Source organism: Etheostoma spectabile, chromosome 2, assembly GCF_008692095.1.
Source record: "Etheostoma spectabile isolate EspeVRDwgs_2016 chromosome 2, UIUC_Espe_1.0, whole genome shotgun sequence".
Lineage (NCBI taxonomy): Eukaryota > Metazoa > Chordata > Actinopteri > Perciformes > Percidae > Etheostoma > Etheostoma spectabile.
Genome location: NC_045734.1, coordinates 21918411 through 21944012, shown reverse-complemented (window position 1 = coordinate 21944012; position 25602 = coordinate 21918411). Strand labels below are relative to the sequence as shown.

Sequence of the window (25602 nt, the reverse complement as noted above, 5' to 3'; positions counted from 1 at the left end):
TTTAATCGTACCGGTGGGCTACTCAAAGTCCCTGCGTTGGGAGCGGGGATCTGTTCTTGATTGACACTTTAGAGACGATTGGCTGACCCTTGTGTTCGACCCTAATGTGACCTTTTGATTGGCCTGCTTGTTTTCATAAGTCTGGCTCAGGGAGTGTGGGAGTGAGGAAGTGGGGGAGGACACGGTGTCAGAGAGGAGCAGCATGTAGAGATGAAGAAACGGGGGTGGAACACTAACGTGATCTTTTGTCACCTTCACTTTATATCAGTGAGAGGACGGCCCATGTCAGGAATGAGGAGTTTAACAGAACATTTAAACCAATTACATCAATTTACACAAACACAGACAACAAAAAATCTATTACCGTGAATACTTAGACTTTCCTACAATGCTTTTAGTCCTTTTTGGTGTAATGAAGTTGTGGAAACATTTGCTTGTTGGTGTGCAAACCATTTACGTATACATGAAAGGAGCAATACCACACTGTGTGTTAAAAGTAAAAGTCCTGCATTCATAATTCAACTTGAATCAAAGTACATAAGTAATAACAACAAAACGTTCTTTAAGTATCAAATGTAGAGGTACTCATTATGCAGAATGGCCCATATTAAGTTAAAATAAATATACTGTTTAATCATTATTATTGATGTATTAATATGTAAGCTGTACTTTAATACTGTACTTGGTCAAGTGGAGCTAATTTGAACTATTTCACAAATACTGTGTGATAGTTAAATCAATACCAGCGCATTATAAACTCATCGTATGTTATAATCGTTAAATCTTAATCTGAAAAGTCAGTAGAAATGCTTTCAGATAAATTTAATGGAATAAAAAGTACAATAATTTACCTCTGGAATATAATAGTATAAATTGCATATCAGTACAATACTTAAATCTCTTTATCCTACATTTAAGACAACATATTTTGAAGAATGGGTGCCTGCTTTCTCTCACCTAAACCAGGGTGCAGGTATGGGTTCATGTGTGCCCCGGGCCCCTGACTGGACACCAGCTCATACTGGAAAGCTGTGATCCTCCGGCTGATGTCCGTCTGAGGGACGGCCTCCACAAAGACAGCTCCCTCTGCCAGGCTGAAACAATGCACTGTGCTCTGAGCCTGGTCCTTCTCTGCCAGCAGCATCCTCAGATCCCCGCTGTGCTCCAGAAACACATTAGAACCCTAAACACGGACAGCCAGGAGGACACATGTAAGCTTCTTCCATCTATTCTATCATACTGCAGTTTTTAAATATGCTGGTGCCGCATACTCTACCTGGGAGTAAGTGTGGGGTTTGATGCACACATGGAGACCTGCCATGTGTTGTGACGAGGGTTCTGTGTTAGGCCGCAGGTTGACAATGATGGCTCCTGTGGGGTAGAGCCACTCCAGAGACCCCTGAGAGCAGCGTAGGTAGACCTGCTCCACATCTCTGCGATGAGACTCATGGGTCAAACCACTGCAGATGAGAAGACATCTTTCATATAAGGCATGTAGTTTACTCTCTTATCCAGAGTGGGGAACAAGATACAAAGCCTACAATCATCAAAATGACCAACAGTAAGGAACCTTGGGATTCAGGACTGTGAAGGAATCAAAAAATCAATATTGACATGCTAGAGAAACAGAGTTAAAGACACATCTGGAAGGTTTTAATGATATTGCAAGATTCATTAATTGCAATTCTGGTGCAGCTGTCTGCCAACAAATCTTTCACTTTGGATGGATTTGGCTGCTTGTCTCTGATGTGCATAAGCTACCTCAACACCAAGAACTGATTGGGCCATTAGGTTGTTAGAAGTTTGATGCCAGTGAACTTTACGACAGAGTGCGGAACACAGGCTTTCATATTTTATGACTTGGGGACTTGGAGGAGTGATCAAAGGGGCCATATAGCTGTATTTACTTAAGATAGGAACTGAAGAAGAGACATTCCTCTGATCAGGAGTACTTTTCCAAAACCTTAAAGGGAGCATATTATAGATGTACTACATGGAAAACTGTATACCAAATAGTATCTCAAAGTCAAACTAAAGCACCTCCTGCATATAATTGATTTAATATTCCTTGTGAGTCATTCGCCTCTCTGAAAAGAATGATGGTAGTAAAAGATTTTAATAAAGATAGTCATATGAATTACTGAGATCTGAGTCACAAAGTGTCAGACTAGTACCGATAACTGGCACGCAGGCTAACATCCTTTACTAGTTTCCATTGCGGATCTGCAGCAGAATATAAAAGTCACGTATATGACTCTGACCTTGACTACATGACTACATTACATCTTATTCACATCCCTGCGTCTGACTACTTCTAAAGCCCAAGTATGCACAGCAGAGCCACTTCAAAGACACAACCTCCCTCTCACACACGATGACGTCCCTTTCATGACTCCCCTGCATTTCCAGAATGTAATATCCATGGAATAAAGTACATGAACGTGGAGGATCAAAAAAACAATAATTATTAAAGTCAGGACTTTTATGCTGGTAACATTCCTAAAGTTATGTGCTAGGTGTGTTTTGTCGCCAATGTTAACAAAACCATCGCTAGCTCAAATCAAGTATGACATTTGCTCCTGAGACAAGTCCTTTTTCCCCAGCTTCATCCTCACCTTCCTCTCCAGCTACACTGGTCGCTGGAGTACTGTGCCACCGTCCGACACAGGAGCACAGCTGTGATCCAGTGTGTAGCCCAGGGCCGGTGCATGGTGGAATGTCCACCCCCGCGGTCACCGAATCCCGCACACCAGACCAGCACCGCGCGCTCTCCTGCTCCCGAACACCTAGATCCCGTAAAATATCCCCAGAGCTCCGTTTAGCGCTCGCGCACGCTACATGGCGGGTTCAGTCGAGGCTAAGGTCGCGTCAGTGCCAGAAAAAAAAAACATTTTGACAAGAGGTTTGTAAAAGAAGCAGTGAGCGCGCGCAGCAGGACAAGAGACTGTTTAAAAAACGTTTGCTCTGTGCGCTCCGCTTCACGTCACCAGGGGCGCGTGCCAGCTGCTGACTCTGCTTTGAGTGACACGCGAGCGCTTTCTCCAAACCACTCCCACACATTCCCCTGAAAGATGTGTGTAGAGAAAAGCCCCAGAGCTCTCACTTTAGCATGACAAATACCAATCAACTAAATTGGACATATAGCCTTATTGGTGTTCACCAGAGCTCGTGATACCGGTTGTGAGGGAATTGCATGTGATAAATCGTAGAAAGGAAGAAAAAAAAAAAAAACTAACTAAACAAAAAAACACTTGGCCCACAAATGGCCATGGATAAAACGCTATTCAATTAAAATTATACACAAAAGACAATAGCTAATGGACTACTTTTAAATATTTTTCTTGGATAATTCCAGCATGTCCTCTCCGTGTATAAGTCCGTCAAATCTCAAGATGCCAGTAGGCTACAATTGTAAACCGTGTGAGTTGTGTGCGTGTTGGCTTCATAAACAGATGGATCATATTATCGCAGGGAAAATTAGAGCAGCATGCATGTCTGGAACAGCAGGGCACAGAATGACTTCCCCAAAACATCCACCAAAACCTCTGCAGTCAGTGTCTTTGCCACTTTAAAAGACAGGAATATGTTGTTTTTTTCGTTTGCAAATTTACCTGGCATAATCTTTAATGGGATTTAAGTGCGATTCTTGTCTTTCATAGCCTATTTTAATGGTAGTACAACTAATATTGATGTATCATTACTACTACTAGGGGCTACTATTGGTCGACCTCGTTGAAAAAAGAAAGGCTCTGACGTAACAAGAAATCACACATGTGCTCTAAACGCCTGTTTGGTTCTCGAGCGGTTTTCCCGTGAGAAAACCGTCGGAACTGCAAGCGTTTTACTGACTCGTCACATTCCGCCACACAGCCAGAGCTATGTAACGCATTTCGAGAAATACCGAAACACAGATTCCCATCTCCCCTCCCCTCATAAACCAACTTCCACTATGTCTCTATGGAAATGGAAACTTTCAATTAGACTAGAGTGCAGTTGCAGCTACTTATTTAGGGGGATGAGGTTTAAGTTTAAATGGTTAAACTTAACTGAATTACAGAGTTAAATCAGGGCACCATTTATCAAGGGGTTTAGAATTACTTTATTCATATTTAATGCTTTATAGATATGTTTTAAGCAATTAATAAGGACAACATTTGGGTTAAATACCTTAGATTTATTGGACCAAACTATACATTTCTTTAGCATTTACATATGGATTACCAACATGTAATACTGATTCACTACCACATAAAGGATGAACACCAGCAAAAGAGATTTGTCACACACACACACACACACACACACACACACACACACACACACACACACACACACACACACACACACACACACACACACACACACACACACACACAAAGCAAATTTGATTTATTAACCATTAATAAAGCCATTACTTTTATAAAATCCGTCATAAAAAGTGATGATCCTTGAAAGTGGTACCCAAAAGGATGTTGTTTAAATGCTTCAAATGCACATTATTGCAATTCAATCAATGACACAATTACTATGTGTGCCACTAAAAAAATAATAATATTGACTGAAGGACTTTACTACTTTACTAGCTCACCTTGTGTTAACAATCCTTGTATTGAATGACCCCACGGGGGGGATTTTCTACACTCCGCCTCTGATTCTGCGTAAAGCAAATCATAACTGTACCACTGTAACACATTTTCCTTTAGTGACTGGAGTTTAAAAACATGCAACCATAAAAACGACTGAAGTCCAAAGACCTGGAGGCTGCACAGGGAGTCTGACCTTAGTCTAATCCTGTCACCACAGCAGAGGAAGTCTGAGCTGCCGATTCACCGTTTGACCTCCTGTGCTCCTTCACCATGTGAAGTATTTACAGAGCAGCAGAGCCACTGACCTGCTCCCCTTACCCCCCTGCCGTCACCTGGCTCCTCTCAAGCGGCCTGACAGAAGGAACGCTTCGTCTGTCCACACACCGCTTCCTTTCGGAGCCACACACACATTCCTGCATCTCTGGTTACAATCTTCATGGCCTTCATTTCCTCATTGTTCACACAGCATACTCCTCGCTCTCTCATTTTTTTCTTTTCTCAAAAACCCTTTGTTTACCCATGGGGGCCAACTGAGCCGCTTCACTGGATCTGTTGGAAGGTTGAGTGCCTTGCTCAAGAGCAGCTTGAAGAAAAGGGGACAACCATCACTCATTCAGCTTGCAGCACTGGCAACTTTACAATGTCCTACCATAAAGAGATCAGTAACGACAAAAGCTAGCAGTTTTCAGGCTGACCAGCTAACTGTGTATAGCAGAGGGATCGTAACACATTCATTTTAAACCTGCAATAGAACCGACATAAGACCTAAAATAATGCTGTTTTTGGAGGGACTTCGGAGGAAAACACAGTATCTGCGAACAAAATGCATTCTGTGAGCTTCCTTGTCCATTTGAACGTGTTTGATTGTTTAATAGTTAGTAGTTAGTTAGTTAGTGGTAGTCTGCCTGTTCACTTTAAACATGTGTATATTTAAATCAATTATAAAAAACAGTCAACAATTTGAAATTCATGTGAATTTCACTAAAGCTGAGATGGCTAAGCTACTGAATTACCAAAATGTTGGTTCATTAAAGTTAATTTTCTTTAATTAGGATAGTGACAAATATTTAAGTTAATATAACTAACATCAGTTTTTTAAGCCAAGAAGTAAGACTCTGGTCTTATATCAACATTGACAAAATATGCAGTTAAAGTTACAATCTTGAAGATCTCGGATTTGTTCTTTTCGGCAGCACGTATGGCGACAAGTGGTAATTGCAGTTGTGCTTTTGTTGGTAACTGTTTCCTCACAGAGCAGCAGAGACTAGGAATATAAGACTAGGAACATCTTCAAGATTATTACTTTAATGTACTTGGGCTTTGAAGGGCAGCGTAGAATGGGCATGTTACCAAAATGTTGCTCACGACACACACACACACACACACACATACACCACTTTAAAGGAGAGATGTTGAAACCTAGGAATGTAGTAAAGTTCCAGGTGAATTAAAAAGCCTTCAGTGTCTGACCTCTGTGAGCTCTCTTCACCCAAACACACCCGACTCTTTATCACTTTCTCTTATCAGCGGCACTGCCAGAGAACACACAGCTGTGTAAGTGCATGTGTGTGTGTGTGCATTTTGTCTACACGCGTGCGGGTTTATTTGACCAGCAAGGGCAAGCAGGCTCCAGGGTCAGGGTCATTCATTGTGTGTTTGTGTTACCAGGTCTGATGTCTGCAGAGAGATGGAGTGTAAACCCTGAGTAAAGCTCTGTTTACTCTCTTTCCGAGTCTCTTATTAGATTATCCATTAGAGCTCACTCTGATCATCTACCAAGTGCTTTATCATGACGGCAGAGGGGGTATAAGAGACAGGATGTATTTAGACAGAGCAAGGTCTTACTTAAACATATCACTTTGGTTCATTGCATTATAAAATATATGGTGTCAGATCATCCAAAGCACCTTATAGCTCCATGCACTGCATGCACTTTGAATATTAGTAGTTATTAAAAGCTGTAAAGCCTTTTGTTTCACTGAAATACTTGGCAACAGGCATGGTGAGCAGAGGTGATAAAGGTATTTAGTTTGTGTAAAAAGATGGTAGTGCTTTGAGATCAATTCTCATGTCAGCATGCTCACATTGACAATGTTAACATGTTGATTTTTAATGTTTATCATGTTTACCATCTTATTTTAGTTGGCATCAAGCTGTAAATTCCGGCCCTGAAAGGTGAAGCTAACATTTGAAGGAGTTTATAGTCTCAATCGCTAGTTTCAAGTCTTCTTCAAGACAACATGATGTTAATTTTGTAAATTATGGTCCCATTTAATTTAAAATATAGGATGAAGCAGGGGATGTTTTAGGGCGTGGCTACCTTGCAACTGAGAAGTTGCTACTACAGCGACCTGTAAATCATGATGGAAAGTTAGCAATATATATTCATGACACTGTGTTTAAATATCCAAAAACTAGTTTGTTTTAGAACAATGTGCTTGGAAGTTAATTCTAAATTTTTTTTGCCTAAATATATCTTGTTCAGCATTTGGTTGTACTAAAAGACACTCTTATGTAAATTTTATGATCATATTTCATATCCCAATAAATATGCTGACATGCTAACATTTGCTAAGTAGTACCAAGCTCAGTACAGCGGAGGCTGATGGGAATGTCAATAGTTTAACAGGTACTGGGTCATAGAAGAAAATGTATTGGACAAATTAAAATTTTTACCTTATGAAAGCACTAGAGATTGCCAAAGTTATTTAATTTTACCATTGGGAACCAATAAATTATGTGCTAGTTCTTCTAATAGATGTTGAGATACTTCACAGGATAAGAGTTGGGGGCTGCAAAATCTGTTTGTTTTTTTAATCGTGATATCAACTGCAAAACACATTGCAAAAGACTGAAACATATTGCAAAAGAAAACTACACTTTAAAATGTTACTGTTGGGGTGACCTCTAGCTCACCCACCAAGAGCGAGCTGCTGAGTCCTGCAGCGGCCCGGGTTCGCACTCCAACCTGCGGCCCTTTGGTGCGTGTCATCCCGCATCTCTCTCCACCCCTTTGCAGTCTATCCACGGTCACTCTGAAATAAAGGGAAAAGCCCCCCAAAAATAATCTTCAAAACAATGTAACTGTTATTTTTTTAATACTTAATTTTATGTCCAATTCAATGCTCAATTTAAAGTTATTTCAGTCTTTTTAGTTCAATAAGCAATTTGTTGTATTTAAGCAGAACTGAGTACACTTGAAGTGCTTATAAAGGGTGTTTATCTGTTTATTTATTGCAAGTAATACCGTTATCGTGATATTCAACCTTATTGCATAACGTATGTTTTCCTCATGTCGTACAGCTCTAGTTACAGCTCCACTGTAAAGAATCCCATCTATAAAGGAAGGAACCTTTATGTTTAAGTGTTTGTGTGCAGAAACGCAAGGAGGGAAGAGGAGTCCAGGTGGAGACTGAGTGCTAAATGGATGTGATATTTTTCTCAGCCCCTTCATTGCACTATACTGTGGGTGGCAGAGGCCTGGGGTTTCCACCTCAAACCCCAGGCTGAATCAGGCCCAAACAATTTCTCAAACCCAATGAATTCAAGCCTACTTTCTAATATGACAAAGTGATTCTGTGCTTTCACACCACTGTGCAACTGTAGGTTCAGTTTATGATAAACGAAGGCAGAGCAATCAAAACTTTTGGCAGAGTTGAAGACCCCTGTTTTTACCGCCACTGCTGCCTCCCTACAAACTACTGTGGCCAGATTTACAGTAAGGCAGACCACGTCGTTGACCCAGGAAACACTGGGGGAGATTTTGTGGGGAAAGGTCTGTTTACCTTTGGGCAGAAAAACTCTGCACTCTGTGAGGTAAAATAAACGTTTTGTGCGTGTTTATGTATCAGAACTGTGCCCTCATAAAGAGGTTATTGTTCTTTAGATTTCATAAGAGACAGAGGGACAGAAAAACAAATATGTGCGGTATCCATGTTTGTACATTTATAGCAGCTGTGTCTGTGTCTGATCTGATTTTACAGGATTGCATCAGAGAAAGCTGTTGAGAAATCAGTGTGGATCCGGTCATTATACATCCCACCCTTTATAACTTACGTGAGGACTCTGATCTCTTACCTTAACTTCAACACCATTTCAAGTGTACAGGCTGGCAAATACCAATCTCAATCCACACGGATACAAAAAACAACAACATTTTATTCCTCCAATGGTCAACACTGGCAATCGTCATTTCCTCTTGCATGATAAATAACTGTCCCCCGAAGAGAAATACATAAGGGACTAATTGTCCTTTTCTTTGTAATTTAATTACCAAATCATCCCCCACACAGTTTATTTATTTCCATCTCTTTTAACTCTAGGTCAGGTTATAGTTAACTCTACAGTATGAGTATAGTTTGACATTTTAGGAAATAAGCATATTAGTTTTATTGCCTGTATTTAAGAAGAAGACCAATGCCCCTCTTATGATGTATATGTCAGTTAAATATGTAGCTACAGCCAGGAGAAGGTTAGCTTAGCTTAGCATAAAGACTAATGAAGTTAATTGGCTTATTCAAAAAGTAATTTTTACACTAGGTTTTCCATACTGATTAAGATTTAACGTGTTGATTGGTGATCTTAAGAGGTGCTAGTAGGCACATTTTGTTACCTTTGGATAGAGTCAAGCTAGCCGTTTTCCCCTGTTTCCAGTATTTGTGCTAAACTAAGCTAATCTGGCTGTAACTTCATATTTAATGAAAAGATATGAAGTGGTTTGTTTTTTCATCTAACAACAACAGCTAGTAAATATCCCAGGGCTGTTTTGTGAGGCAGAGGAAACAGGGGCTGGGATGTACTGTTGTGCAGTTTTGTCAACAAGTAAAACCTTTAAGTATGTTCTATTTTCTTAAAATACATTATAACATATCTTTCTGTGGTTTTGGTATCGTCATGGACTCTGTCATAGTGTTCAGTTTGCTTTTCTCTTGTTGTCACCTGCCTACTACTCAGTTCCTCTGAGTCTGTTGAAGCTGCAGGGCTCCTTTTGTTGTCTCTGTCACAATGAGCCGTCAGTTGAAATGGTAGTAATCCATTCCTTCCTTTAGCTGCAGAGAGTTAAGGTTTTCCTCCAGAACGCCTCCTGTCATGTCCTACACATTAAACAACAACATGAGAGAAACATCAGGAACACAAATTAAGCATTATAAGAAAAACGATTGTTTGTTTTGTCTTTTTATGAAGGCCCTTCTGTCTCCAGTGTCTGCACTGAACTAAAGGCCAAGGTTATATACAGGCTTAAGATTGAGGATTGAGACTCACCCACAGTAACTTACAAAGTTAATTTGTTGATTATGGTTATTTGACATCTGGGTGTAAAATAAATTGTATGATTGAGTCCAGGTGTTTATGTGTGTGTGTGTGTGTGTGTGTCTCAGAGAATGAGGGAGGGAGAATGATTGAATCCAGTTCTTGTTGTCCTCTGACTAGAATTACTTCTCCAAATTTCCCATAATTGAGCAATTAGTAGCCCCCGTAGGTGGGGTCATTTTAGATTTGACGTCTAAATCTGGTTAGGCAATATTTAGGTTTTCAGTGATTTGGCTGCATGAACAGCAGTATCTTTATGTGTGTATTATTGTATATTAATACATACAATTAATAAAAAGAGAATGCCATTATTTGAGGAAAAGGCTAAGCAATAGCTATAAATATGGGCAAAATCTTGGAGGAAAATGTACAAATTTAAACAGTGGCAAAAACATCAGATGTTTGTATAAGCGTCATGTGATCAAAGATCAGGCTGCTGTCTCTACCCATTTCCTGACTGCCTTTTGTATGTGTGTGTGTGTGTGTGTGTGTGTGTGTGCTATGTCCTGTGCTGGGCACACGCCCTTGATCATTATGTTATTAACTTAGATTACAGACCTGAGGGACAAGCGGTCAGAAACAGCAAACATACAACACAGAAATATGTTTTCTGCTCACCAGTTTAACACAGATAATGACGGGGGCGGAGGTGTCTTTGTAATGTACAACTGGGATTTTTGGCTTAGGTCTTTGCTGTAGGGATATCAAGAGAAAAAGAGACACACAAATCGCAAATCATTGTTGGTCACAACTTCATTCACTAATAGAGTGGTTGGGTGACCATTCATTTGAATCATAGGTCATATCCTGGCCTTGCTTACACTGTATCTCAATAAACCTGGTGTCCTTAATATCCACAGTTGCTGATCTCACCTTGGATTCCTCGTATGTGTAAAAGCCTTTATGGATCTTGTTGTCATCAACATCACAGAAAGCCTTCACCTGATAAATGAATCAGAACAGCGATGAAGGCTGGCACACTCACATCCAACACCAACAGTGCTATGTGTCTCACATTCGACTGCATACAGTAGCTGAAGGTAGGGTACCTTCTTCTGATTAGTCGGGCTCAAGCTTCGGTACAGCTTCCGGCCCTGTTTCCCTGCGTTCCATATGGTGAAGCTCTCCCATTGGGTGAGAACTCTCTCCTGCAGGAAGTCCACTCGCAGCTTCCAAATGGTTTCCCTGGAAACAGAGGTGATGAAAGGAGAATAGTGTAGGCAGACTTGCAGTTTTCTGGAAGAATAAAAACTGAACGCTGCTTCTCTCTGTTTAATTCTGACTCTGGGGACAGAAAGCAGACCTGTCTCAGACGACCTGAGAGGTCTGGGTGGTTTCTAGTGTAGTAGCAGACAGAAATGTACTTTGGCCCTAAACCACCCTACATCTCTCATCTCGAACAACATACTCTACGTCACACGAGAAATATGGCTGTCTCCTTGTTGAGCTTTAACGTCTTCTTCAAAGACAAAGGCAGAAGTATCAAAAGAGGTGAAAACCATTATAAATTAAATTAAAATCTTTTCCCTAAAATCTGGGAACATGGCATTGCTATGAAGATGTCTGATGAGGCAAGGAACATGAGTGGTGAAAAGTTTTAAGTAAAGGATAGATACACTTATTTGGCTGAGAAAATTAAAGGTGTAGTAGGTAAGCCTTATAAAACTAACTTTCTGTCATAATAGCTGAAACTGCCCCTTTGTTTGAGTAGAACTACATGAAGCAGGTAATAACCCCACCGGGGTGTCTAACTGCGTGTCAATCACTGCTCATCCACACACATTTCACAGCGTCTCCCCCCCCCCGCGCCATAGCTGCAGATAGGTTTACCCCTGCTCTTTTGTGCACAGCTTTCCCCTGTGGGGGGAGGGGCTCAGGAGACTGTTTTGAGCTTTAGCGGAATGGGGGGAGGGACTGAAAAGTTGTCGATGGTCAATTCTTTGGGCTTCACAATCTTCACAATCCTACTTACGGCACCTTTCAGCCAAACATTAAAATGACTACCCAAACAGTCAATTTTAAACATTTATCAGTGTACTTTGCCAAATTTGTTTTTTAACTTTGAGTATATTTGGTATAGTTCTACAGACTCACTGTTCCTTGCAATACATTTCTATTATTGACATTTAGGTGCACTCACTTTAGCTTTAACTTTACATGCCATATGTTTGAAGAGTGACCGCTTTGTTTATTTGGTGAGATCTTTAAAAAAGCAGCTAAAGACGCATCTTTTTAGTCAGGCACTCATTTAGCCACAATGCTGACTACATAATTTTTTATTTGCTTTTGTGTTTTACTACAATTTATTGTGCCTTTTATGGCTATTGAACTGTTTTAATGTATGTATTTATTTAGCCTGTGAAGCACTCTGTGACTCTGTCACTGATAAGTGCTTTACCAATAAACTTTACTTACTTACTTAGTCATTCAAATTAGGTGGTTTAGATATTTGGTTAAATTGTTGGTTTGTTTACAACAGGTTGTTATCACTGCTGTAAGAAATGAAAAAGTAAACTACAAAAATAATAAAGTAACAAATTGGAATCATTTTCACCATTCACATCATATACTGTACACTAATTTTCAAAAGCCTGCTGAGATTCATCAGATTTTTCAAGTGGATGAAAGAAGTGCACCTGTTTTAAATTTTATGTTTTCCTGTTGCCTGCACGTTGACTGATATGCACAGCTGTGCACATGCCACACACACACACACACACACACACACACACACACACACACACACACACACACACACACACACACACACACACACACACACACACACACACACACACACACACACACACACACACACACACACACACACACACACACACGTCTTCACAATCTATTCATGTTTTTGACCTCTTACTCCTCACTCACTTTCTCACACACAAAGGCATGCACTGATGTTGACTAATTATATGGACACATTCACAGGAGGTACTCCACTCTCATCTCCGTGAGTGAGCAGTAACAGTAACAGTATGTGAGCGTCTTACTGGGTCTAACAGTGGGCCTCATTTGACAAACAAACCCACCGCCATCGTGGAGCACGGGTGGTCTCCAGCTTTCATTTCTATACATTCTCTATACGTGCTTTGCTTCTAAGACATGGCAGTAACATGGCAGAGTTTTATTATAAACTGTCTCTGTTTACACATACTGAAGCCCTCATCCTCCTAATACCCTGCAGATCAAAAGGCAAACACTTTCATGCACTCTGTTACCCACACTCACATCTGTAAACACAGCCTTTCTGTGTTAAGAAGCTTCTCCTCTCACTTAACCTTTAGCACCATCTTAACTTTTTTTTAAAACACACTTCACCACCTCACCTACAGAGGAATTGCATGTGTGTATGGTATGTGTGTGTGTGAGAGAGAGAGAGAGAGAGAGAGAGAGAGAAAAATGAAGATGATGGTTTCATTTAACTTAAAAGAGGAAGTAGGTAGGCTGTGGATGGGCAGGGGCGACAAGAAGTGGGGTAAAGTGGGAATTAAGCAAGGCAAGCTTAAAATAGGCATCCAAAAATAGACAGATGATAGATGAAGACAGAGAGGAGGATGATTGCTGAAGGAGTGCGTCAACACGGGCAGATATACGAGCAGTGGATAGATGCAGAGGAGGAAGGAAGGAAGGAAGAAGGAAAGAGTTGATGAAAGGGAGGAAGTTGTGGGGGAAGGGAAGGCAGGAAAGACCTTCTCCTTTGGTGTGTTTGACCATTTGAGGCACTCCCAATCACCTGCAGACACTACATGACCTTGCTGAAGCACAGGCAACAGCAGTGCCTCTCTCAACACAACACACACCCACACACAACACACACACACACACACACACACACACACACACACACACACACACACACGGTTCACGAAGCGATCCGATTCCCTCCCGACTTGTCTCAGAGATACTGAACGTTCCACAGAGAGAAGAAAACAGGTTGAGATTCCCATATTCCTGGGAAAATGTCTAAAATTCCATGGACATGTTCCAAAAATCTTGAGATTCAAAAAACATGCGTCAAAAACATTTGTGTGTGAGAGCACCAAGCCTCGAGGAAATCTGGGATGCCAGAGGGCAGCTGTGAGTAAGTGAAGGATCAACACTGTGTGTGTGCGTGTGTACATGCATGGCCGAGCAAGGGAAGGGGTGTGTGGTGAGACTGACTCTGTTACAGAGTGCGTGGTTGCCTTCTCGTGGTAACGGTACACCAGCAAGCACTGATCGACCCTGGCCACGCCCCCTCCCTGACGAAGACTCTGGTAGAAGAAGAGCAAGTCTTCCGGGACTCCCTGGAGAGGCGGAAGCAGAGTGTAAATAATGGTTAAAGATCTACAGTACACAGTGATGGTTGCTAGGTCCATTTAGGCAAGGACACAATATAAATGAAGAGAAATCAAAATTGTTGCTTTAAAGGGGAACTCCACCAATTTTACATTTGCAGGGGGAGTTTCAAAATCTTAGGGAGTACTACTAGCTATCACCAGACCAAGCCAAGCTCAATAGATTTGAGATTGAGCATTGTTCTGGGGAGTGTGCTCTGTATTTTCTTTGAACAAGAGGCATAGTTCAAATGACTCTGTACACAATTGGATAGTCCCTCAATCAATCTGACCAACGATCCGGTTGACGTAGAGGCGGCATCAACTGGTTTGCTGCGCTTCAGTGGTGTTTGGTTGGTGGCCGCTATGTTAAATGTAAACAAGAAGATGCTTGGTCGCTTCTCTATCGTCAACGTGTTAAACCCGCCAATAGCCGGGCAGGTAGATAAGCCAGTTTGTGATTGGTTTCGGCAAAATTGTGAACTGAAGCAGGAGAATTAAACGTGCAGGTTACCAAGATGCAGGACGAAATCAAATTGCCGGCAGAGTGGGCGGGGCTTACCCAGTCTAAAGCACTACTTCATATTTGCAAAAATGTGTATAAATCCTTTTGTGGCTCCAGAGGAAGTAGCTCAATGCAACATTAGCCACTTCAGGCATAGCAAATTTCTGACATAACTGTCGGCAGTCGCGTTGCAATGTGGGTAATATAATGTAGGCGCCAGATAGATAGATAGATAGATAGATAGATAGATAGATAGATGGATAGATGGATAAATAGATAAATATTTATTGATCCCAACAAAATGGGAAATTATAGTGTTACAGCAGCAGAAAATCGGTCATACAGCACAGAATATAAATATAAATGTTATATCTTTTAAGAAAATATAAATTTTGACAATAAGAAGGCATGGAGTAAAAAGGACAATATCTATGCTTCTGTGGCATCAATTTTTGAACCAGTTTTTTCATTGTCCACTGTGAATCTGACAATGTTCCAGGAGTGTAATTCTTTATTGAAAGTATCCATTCTTGAACATTCATACCAAGCTCTGATCATAAATTGTTTATGTAACTGAGGGGTACAGCTGCCAACAGCAACAGCAGACCTGTTTGAATAGCTAAAGGTGTGGAGCCAGTGTACCACTTAAGATATTCAAAGTAATATTTAAGAACATGAACAGAAAATGGAGCCGACCTAAGGAGGGATGGTTATTTAGAGTGTAAATAAAGTAAAACTGAAAGTGGAATAACCCCATATGTAAAAAGTGTCAGCTCACCAGTGACAATACAAATCTATTCTATAAAAGTAAGGAAAGGGAAACACAAGAAAAGACAGACACAAAGGGAGAAGGCTTCAGGGAATAGTTTGGGTGTGAACTCTCACCTTGCCTCTCTCATCAAACGGTCCGACCTTCAGGTACCAGTTCCTTGAGCAGAACCATGTTGGCATGACGACTGTGGGCCCATGAGATGTGTACACCTTGGACACAAGAAAAGTTCAGACTATAACAAAGTACATTTGGGTACAGTTCAAAAAGCGCACGTCAGTCATATAATACTGTCACTTGTGGACACACAGTAAGTGTCCGTCCACCAGTGATGAGGATGAGTGATAGAATACAAGGAAAAATTGATTTAGAAAAATATGCAACTAATCTGATGTTGAATAAAAGTCAATATATGCGATACAGTGAACTTTAAAAAGTGCACTGAGAAACAGAAAACATGACATGCACCACTCTAAAATAAGGTTGTAGAAGTGAGAATATAGTGAAAACAACAGTGTATACAGTATACTGTATGTATATATATATATATATATATATATATATATATATGTATATACATACATACTGTATACGTATATATATATATATAGTTTTATTATATTTATATAAATATCTCTTCACACACACTCTCTCACACACACACACACACACACACACACACACACACACACACACACACACACACACACACACACACACACACACACACACACACACACACACACACACACACACACACACACACACACACACACACACACACACACACACACACACACACACACACACTCTGCAGGAAACAGCATTTCTTTTCAACTCCACTTTACAAATAAAGGAACTTCTTGTTGTGGTTGGAGAACATAATATCTATATCAGATGCAACCTGACCAGGATTTGGCAGATGGCTCAGGGAAATTTCCCATTTGGCTTTTAGGAACAAACAGTCAAATGGAGGACTCTGTAAAACTTCTCATCCTGCAAACAAAATAGGTTAGAGTGCAGCTGCATGCTCTTTTACAGAAGTGTGCTTCCTGAAGTGTGCAGGGGAAGGACACACACTTCCATCCTCTCGCACATGATCCCTGACTTTGTTTTGGCCTCTCCTTCTCATTCCAACCACAACCTGTTTTATACACCAGAGCCACACTACAGCACCTATATTTCTTTCTCTATTTACCCAACCCATTTGATCCATTGCCTGCCCCTCCCTTCAGACCCCCACCACTTCTTGTTCCTCCCTTCGTCTGAATGTGTTTTTGTGTTGTTGTGTTTTGGATCTGAGGGTCATTCCAGTTTGAGCTGTTTCTTCCTCCAACTTTGTCACTGTGTTTCACATGCTGAAATACATCACAGATAAAGAAAATTTGAGAAACATCTGGATTCAGCCAGTTGAACAGCTGGACAGAATAAAAGAAATGTGTGTGTATGTCCACCTACGTACATCTTTTCTCCCTTCTGTTGTAATATTGCAACATTTTGCAGATGTTAGCTGTGGCCAAAAGCATGAATAAGAGGAATTAGAATGAGTTCTGGGAAACCAGGGGACAGACTGAGGAGAGAGAGAGAGAGAGAGAGAGAGAGAGAAAGAGAGTGAGAGAGTGAGTTAGTGAGTCAGTGTAGATGTGAGAAGTCAGAGGGTTAGGAAAGGTTTGGGATAACCATATCTAATGTTCCACAGATGAACAGTCTGGGTTCACTTCTGGATCAAGATAAATGATCCCCACCCCGAGTAAAGCTCTGGTTTAACTCAGTTAGATTCTGTTTCTTTACCCAGAAACTGGAAGTTAAGGCAGATAAGTGAATAAAGAAAATGGGAAGGAAAATGAGCTGCCTCTAAGCCTGCAAAATCAATGTATGAGCTCATTCTCCTGCCCCATGAAACTTAATATCACATAAATATCCCGGAATGCCTGCTAAGGAGTTATGCAGACTGTGTGTGTGTTTGTTAGGAGAGTGGGTCCAGGTTGTCTCGTAGCCTAGGTGACAGTGTGTTTTGTTCAGACAACAGCAGACTTCCATCTCTACATAAATAGAAATAATGCCCGTGGTGTCACATTTATAAGACTTATCATTTAGTGAATAATGTGACTATTTAATAGGGTGAAAGTATTAGCTGAAAATATTTTTAACTCAATACCATCTTTAAGTAGCCACTGACCTGCCAGTTTAAATCTAGGTTTACAATCTAGGTGTTACATTTCATCAACATTGTAGAATTTCCAGAAACATCATGTTGTGGTATGGTGAGACAAAGGGAAGGCTACAACATCAGGTTATTCATGGGTCACAGGTCAGGGGACAAGAATATTTGGCCAATCGTTAATAACCAAAACCGTTCATGTATAATTTGTTTTACTCTCTATAGATTAAGGGAGTCTATGCAGTTGCATGATAAGGGAATGTATTGTTTCATGATTGTGTCCTTTTGGAGGTCGGTGGGCCTTCCACACTTTAGCAAACTTCACAGAGAGAGAGAGAAAGAGAGAGAGATTAATTAGGCTTTTGCATTTGTGTTTAGATGGCTGCAATATCTTTGCTTACCTTAAAAAGGTTCAGCTAACGTTAACGCCTCCAGTATGAGTTTAAATGCACCTTAAGGAAGACAGGAACTTCAAAGAGTTGGGAAGACACCACACTGTACTATGTGATCCGAAATTCTCCTCAATTGAGTGTTTATTAAATGCTCATGTGTAATTAATCAGAGTCTCCTGAATATTTCAGCTTTTCACTTTTATTCATTTCAACATCTGCCACAGCAGGAAACTTTGGCTCCACATGCTCTGGAGTAACAGCAATCATTTTTCTGTTTTTGGCCGTAAAAGAATGTCTTATGAAATCCAATGTGGTGGAATGCAGAAGCTGAAGTGAGCTTTTAAAGATTGGTGTTGTCTTTAATGATGTTATTATGTGGCAAATTTCCCACAGTATAGTACAAGAAGTACTATATTTCGAAACATCGACTTCAGGAGGAGTTGAAACAGAAACATTTTGCATAGTAAGCTTATGGTACTTTTGTTTTTTTTCCCCATTGCCAACAGTTTCCAGTATGGACTACCCTTAGCAGACAGCCGGCAGTGTGACCTGTTTCCTTTGGTGGGACTGAGATAGGCAGGGAGGTCAGGAGCAATGCTGCGTCCTCCATCTAGTCCACCACCACATTTCCGTGGAAACTGCGGGCAGCAGGTACGTATCCTGTTTCTGTCTGACCTGGCTGCTGCCTGGCACATGACCTCTTATACACACACACACACACACACACACACACACACACACACACACACACACACACACACACACACAATGTGCGCCCAAACGCAGATGCTGTATCAAGCTGCTGATATTTACCTGTGTGATGAGCTGATCCTGAGTGATTGTGTTGATCCAGCGAGTGTAACGCTCCGTAGATCCCTCTGGAACCCTCTGAACTTTACAACCAATCAGCTGTCATGGAAACACATGCACACACACATTTTTGTTTTGAGATTGGTTGTCATAGATTAGTGTTAGGCTGCAAAGATCCGTTCTGGTTTTAGTAGTAACGCTGCATTTGCACCAAATCAGGCGTTGTGGTGAAAACCCCAGTCTTCCCAGTCATTTGAATGTGGGTAGTGCGTTTAAGCTGCGTTGGTGGGGACTGCAGGGGATGCCAAAAAAAACGCAGCCATGAAAAGCTGAAATACAATCAACTTTTTAAGAAACCAATTATGTAACAGCAGATCAGACAGAATGCAATGGAGTGTAATGTTATTTTTTAAATATATCACTTAATATGGCCTTTTTATTACCAGTTTAAAACCCAACTTAAGAATACTGGTAGGCCTCGCATAATGGTAAGTTATTGAAAGTAAATGTGTTTATGCGTCTGTTTATTCTGTCAATGTGGACAGACAATCACTCGTAGGACCCGGTATATTAGCAACATGGACACGTACGTAAGGGTAAACGGAAAAGAAAGAACGCCTGATCTGGTGGGAATGCAGCCTAAGCCTTCAGAATAAAGACACATTTAGGATTAAAGTTCTTAATTTATCCAAAATTTTAAAAAGGTTAGTATGATGCTCAAACACTTGATCAATTAATCAATTAGTTGACTGACATAAAACCAATTTTCAACTATAATCAATACATTCTTTAAACCAGTATTCAAGCAAAAATGTCTTATCTCTTTATCTTGTATGAGAGTAATCTTAATATCTTTAGGTTTTTTACAGTTTTCCTAAAAAAAAGGGATTAGGATGCAGTTGACGTGGTACTGCTGCACCACACCTTGCTACGCTCTGCGGTGCCCTGCTGCGTCCGACTACGTCCAGCTATGCCATACTACATACTGTAACACCGTGGAGTGCTCTTCTACGCCATGAACTACTTCTACTACTACCATTTTTAGTTACTGTTCCAGTTTATTTATTGTGACTGTTATTGCCTGTTATTACAGTTATTGTTTTTGCCCCCAAACGGCCCGTCAAAAACCGCCTACCAAGAGCTTGGGTCTGTCTGAGGTTTCTTCCTAAAAGAGAGTTTTTCCTCACCACTGTTGCACTATGCTTGCTCTTGGGGTAATTAATAGAATTGCTGGCACTTTATAAATTATAGTGTGGTCTATATCTACTCTATCTGTAAAGTGTCTCAAGATAACTCGTTATGATTTGATACTACAAATAAAATTGAATTTAATTGAACTAAAACTGAAAAACAGAGGACCATATTTTTTCACCAGGTCCATAACATATTACAACCATAACAGAAAGAGGCAGGTTGTTTGTGCAGGGCGGCAAGCCTGCTGTCTCCATGCTGTCTCCCTCACTTCCCACACACACACAACCTTTGACCTCTGACCTGGCAGGCCACAGAAAGCATCAACACCGGATACTCACACTGTTCTGCATGCCAACTGCATGAAGTCCACACACGGACGGACGCACGCATGCATGCACACACGCATGCACGCATGCTCACTCACAACATGAATATTTGTTATTTTTAGAAAAGGGATTGGTCAGAGAGGGAAAGGGAAGGGGAGAATAGATGGGGAGAAATGGGGAAGGCAGAGTGTGACAGAGAGGGAAGGAAGTGAAAGGAGGAGTAAGCAAATACTTAAGGGAGAACTTACCGAGTTTGGGTGAAGGGTAGATGTCTCATACTGCAGACGAACTCTTTGTGGTAACATAACGTCATCCTGGAAAACAAAAAATATCAATTCAAACACTTACAACATGTCAATGAAAGCAAAAATTAATAAAGTATTCAGCATTATGTAACCAGTACACACTAGGTCCCTTTAAGTATACAATAAAAATGATATCTGTTTAGTTCAGGATTTACTTTGGCTTTGTTTGCTTATTGTATGTACGCTACTTCTCTGAATACCTTTTGATATTTTAAAAATCACTGTGAAATTGGTTTTGTATGAAACTGTGCTCACAATTGAACAGTTTAGGTTATCTGAGGATTAGTCACAAAAGGTTTACATGAAACTATTAGAGCAAAAAGCAAATCAGGATGTGAACAGTGTCCAACATTAAAACGGAAACAAACTGACTTCTGAAAAAGCAACCTTACTGACATTGAATCTTGTATTCTACATGCAGCAAAGAGTATTTGATATACTGTTAGACTTAAGCAGTTAAAAATAAAATTCGATCAGAGATCACAAATTCAGATGATGTAGCCTTTAATTTGTATTCCTGACAATTCTGCCGTCAGAGGAGCAACTACAAAGCACTGTTTCACAGACAGAGCTGCCACTTATATAAACATATAAAACACATAGACAGTATCAAATGCTGCTGGGCACATTAGTCTTGTGATATGACAGGTCTGTCAAACAGTCAATGAGGTCTGTGTGTAAATGGGTAAATAAGTCTATGTACGACGTAGGGCTTGACAATTAGTCAAAAATGTGTCAACATCGAAATTCTGAAGTTGTTATCGAGCTGCAATTTCTCCTATGACGATAATTTTGATCATTTATTCTTCTTGATAGACAGACTTTCTCCCTAAAAACATTCTACCACGTGTGTAGTCATGTGACCTCGCCCCGGACTAATCAGCTGCATGGAAAGCATAATGGAGGACAGCTCAAACACAGAGTCCGATTAAAACTGAGCAACTTGTGCCCCAAAAAAACGCAGTGTCCGTTTTTTTTTCATTTGGCGTTAACTAGGTAAAATGTGATTTTGATTTTAGGTAGGGCTGGGCAATATATCGATATTATATTGATATCGTGATATGAGACTAGATATTGTCTCAGATTTTGGAAATCATTATATCGTAATTGGGTTAAGTTTTGACTTTTCCTGGTTTTAAAGGCTGCATTACAATAAAGTGATGTCATTTTCAGACTGTTACCAGACTGTTCTAACTCTTCTAGTATTTTTACTTTTACCCACTTGGTCATTATATCTACATTACTGAAGATTATTTATCTTAAATCTCATTGTGAAGACATTTTGTTAAAGCGCCAATTGTCAACCCTATATCTCCGCAATATCAACATCGAGGTATTAGGACAAGAATATCGCGATATCTGACTTTCTCCAAATCTCCCAGCTCTAATTTTTGGTCATATTGTGCAGCCCGAGTGTATTTTTGGACAAAACAATATCATCTAATTAGTGTTGACAGTGAAATAAAACATGCTCTGTCGCACACATGCACACACACACACACGCACACGCACACACACACACACACACACACACACACACACACACACACGCACACTTACTGCATCTTGAAAGCAGAAGTATTGTCCACAACTCTGGGATATTGCCTTATTCTTTGCATATCCCACTGAAAGACAAAAAGAACAGTGTAGTGTTTGTTTATGTTTTTTGTGTGTCTGTGCGAGCATGTGTGTGCGTATGCTCTTGCATAAGTATGCCTCTGTGTTTTAACTATGGTCATTTTTGCCATGTGTAAATAATTATCATGTTCAACCATTAAATGTGACATTTTCAAAATGTTATGCATGAGATCAGTAGTCCGTCACAGAGACCACCATGCTGTTTCATTTTTGGCAAACATTACTGTTCCCTGATTACTCAGAGGAGTATAAAACTAAAGTGTTAACTACTGAAGCTAAACAGCAAGCTTCTTCACTTCAACAAAGTTACCAATTTCTTCATAGAAAAAAAATAGATGAAAGATTAAAATAAAAATAGCAGAAATCATTCTGACAATACAAAGAAAAGGACCAAGAAGGTCCAATTGATGCAGAAATGCAAGTTAAAAAATGTATAGTTTTTAGTAGAATTCTGCAAGGTGAATTTCAACACAAATGCTGATCCAGAGTTTGGGAGCGCTGACAGCAAGCACACAACCTTCTTTGGTTTAAAGAGTAGATCGGCGGACTGTTAGCTGAGGTTGGGCCCAGGTATGTATGTGCTCAAAAGCTCACAAGTGGATGCTGGAGCCAGACTAAAGTGTGCCACGAAAGTAATAAGTAAAATCTTCAAATCTATTCTAAAATCAACTGAAAGTCATTGCAAAAAGACAAATATGCCTATACTAGCATACTATTCCTCACCAAATCAATGCATTTTTGAAAACATAGACTACTCAATATACCCTTACTTTTTATGGTCTGATTAATTATTTTCTTTCATTCAGCCTAACCTAAAAATAGATAGATAGATAGATATTTATTGATCCCAAAAAAATGGGGAATTACAGTGTTACAGCAGCACACAAAATATACATACATACAATATACATGAAATAATAATAATAATAACAAAATATAAGAATATAAGAACAAATATTTAAATATATACAAGATGGAAAAACAAAATGTGCAACTGTTTAAGTATGTTAAAATGTAAATGGCCGGTTGCCCGATTGGTTATGAATAACTTCATAGTCATAGTTTGACAAGATAATGACTGGAATTAATTACTGATCAACAACCTAAAAGTCTACTGACCTCCTCTGGGTTGGGCAGCGCTGTGGCCGGAGACCACTACTGAGATGCCCCTCGCCTCCAGCCTCTCCCTCCAACGCTCCACCACGTTCCTCGAGTCATCCTAATGGACACAAACGCAGAGAGAAATTGAACGTCGTCTTATTATAAATTACATTTGTATGTGCAAATATGCAAACAAACAGACACACGGACAGTGCTTGCGTCGTCAAAGACAGAGAGCTCCATGGTTCCAGCGAAGTCTTGGTGTAATATGGCCTGCAGACATTCGTCCAGCCAACAGGATGCATTGTACATTGGCATGACAACACTCTGAGCACAAAAAACACATAGATATTATACAGTCAATGCAACTAATAAATGCAGAAGTCCTAATTAAACACTTTTAAGCAGCCACATCCTCCCTAGCTTAGTAGTGCATCCAAATATTAGTGTAATTGCCAGAGTATCACCCACCACATCCACTGTTCTCCTGTCCTCTGCGTCATTGTCTGTGGTGCGGAGCCTCTTCGGCGGGTTCATGTCCATCTCTGAACCCGCGTCCCTCTGCCCGGGGGGTCCGCTACTTATCTCGGCAATGAAACCTCGGTTTTAGCTGACTGAATGCGGGATGTAAGAAATGGCTGGAAACAATGAGGTCAACGGACCTTTAGAAAGACTGTCGGTGAAGAGGAGTGACCCACGCGGGCTACACGTGAATACAAATGTCCGTAAGCACTCATTTTGTAACTGTTCTTAATGTAAAATGTATCCACGTCCACAAATGACACATCTTGAAAGTGTGTTGTACATTGTAAGGACGCTCAAAGTAACAGGTTTAGCCAAACGTGCAGTAACAGTTTCACTACTTCCGCAAACAATGACTTCTAGACGCTCATTGGCTCGTGGAATACACGGACATAGTCCTAATTCGCTTCAACTCACTGTCAATCATGTGGAACAGTGACGTAACAATAGTGTGTTAGATCGCTTAAATATAATTGCTGGAGGGGAAAAAAACTTTTTTTCTTTTACTTAAAATGAACTCTTACTTTTACAAAAACATGTTCTCCTATAATATGTGTAAACGGGACATTAAAAAAACATGCACAAAATACTGTATTCTCATTTCAAAACGGACAAATGTTTAATAAAATGTTTATCAGCTCACCAGTCAAAAGTTTGGAGACATCTCCTCTTCTCAAATTTTTGACTGGTAATGTGTTGTATATATTGTTTGACATTATTTATATTATGTACGGAATTTGATGAAAATGTCCCTTGCCCCCAATATGTATCCTTTCATTTGTATTTTGATAAGTTAGTATTCAATTTTAAGTCATTCTCAGCACAAGGTCCTCTAAATTGAGATTTATAACAGCTTCCATCCACATCTTTTGGCCTTCATTGGTGCGTGGAGTTTGCTCAGCTCTTAAGGATTTTTTTCAGTTCTTATAAGACCTGATTATGGCATTCCTTAATTTTTCCTTATTATTTGTTTAATTCATTAAATTGAAAGAAAACATTTACCTTTTTACAACATAAGTAACAGTGTGAAATGTATTATATGAAATATATAAACAAATTGTTTTCACTGTAGTTAAACACATGTAAAAAGCAACTACAGTTACAAAACTCAGGACAACTACATTGTCATGAGAGTCAATTTATCTACGAAAATCACTGATGATTTTTGCAGTATTTAAAAAAAAAAGTAAAATTCTGATCAGTTAGAATTTTAAATATTAATACTCACTGAAGTAAAGTATTATCTATTATCTAGTCTTCCCTTGTTTTGTTTGGTCAGACTCATTTTTGATAACATGTAACAGAGCAGCTCTCTCCAGCTTTCCTGTAGAGTGTTGAACAGGGAACAACATCAGTGTGTTTTCTTTATGCCAATGTTGGCAGCTGCAGCACGGGAGGTTTGTCTTGGTGAGCAGACAGAAAAACAGGATGGGTGTAAATATTGTTTTTGAACATCGTTTTCATTTTTTCTCAGAAAGTAAAGAAAATTAATAATGAGAGAGACATTGTGTGTGTGTGTGTGTGTGTGTGTGTGATTTAGTGCAGGGTGTTTAACAGTATGTTTTGTACTATTGTACCATTGTACCAGCTCCAGGTGTTATGTCAATTAATGTGTCCTTCTCAGTGATTAAGTATGTATTTTAATTCATATT

General features: G+C 40.0%; 2 protein-coding genes across 2 annotated transcripts in view; both read right to left on the bottom strand.

The window, feature by feature from the left end:
* metrnlb (meteorin like, glial cell differentiation regulator b) overlaps positions 1-3016 on the bottom strand; it is a 4984-nt gene extending 1968 nt beyond the window's left edge. The window contains exons 1-3 of the mRNA XM_032542042.1: positions 2616-3016; positions 1277-1460; positions 958-1183 (exon numbers count right to left, since the gene is read on the bottom strand). Coding sequence (XP_032397933.1) covers positions 958-1183; positions 1277-1460; positions 2616-2710 — 505 coding nt within the window. The 5' untranslated portion in view covers positions 2711-3016. The remainder of the gene's footprint in view (positions 1-957; positions 1184-1276; positions 1461-2615) is intronic.
* Positions 3017-8727: 5711 nt separating this feature from the next.
* Positions 8728-24301, bottom strand: b3gntl1 (UDP-GlcNAc:betaGal beta-1,3-N-acetylglucosaminyltransferase-like 1). Its single transcript, XM_032542161.1, has 12 exons — positions 23900-24301; positions 23639-23755; positions 23447-23546; positions 22250-22314; positions 20633-20698; positions 18868-18963; positions 15618-15713; positions 14073-14197; positions 10946-11081; positions 10770-10838; positions 10515-10589; positions 8728-9679 (listed from the first exon to the last, which is right to left on the bottom strand). The coding sequence occupies exons 1-12, from the start codon at positions 23969-23971 to the stop codon at positions 9599-9601; spliced, it is 1098 nt and encodes a 365-aa protein (XP_032398052.1). The 5' UTR covers positions 23972-24301; the 3' UTR covers positions 8728-9598.
* Between the last annotated feature and the right edge of the window lie 1301 nt (positions 24302-25602).

Bases quoted from the DNA above. Each gene is read 5' to 3' on its own strand.
- b3gntl1 (XM_032542161.1), bottom strand. From the start codon at position 23,971: ATGGACATGAACCCGCCGAAGAGGCTCCGCACCACAGACAATGACGCA. The intron at 14,198-15,617 runs GTGAGAGTTCAC...CCGCCTCTCCAG, and splicing joins CGTTTGATGAGAGAGGCAAG to GGAGTCCCGGAAGACTTGCT. The intron at 11,082-14,072 runs GTCAGTCTCACC...CTCTGTTTCCAG, and splicing joins ACCACGCACTCTGTAACAGA to GGAAACCATTTGGAAGCTGC.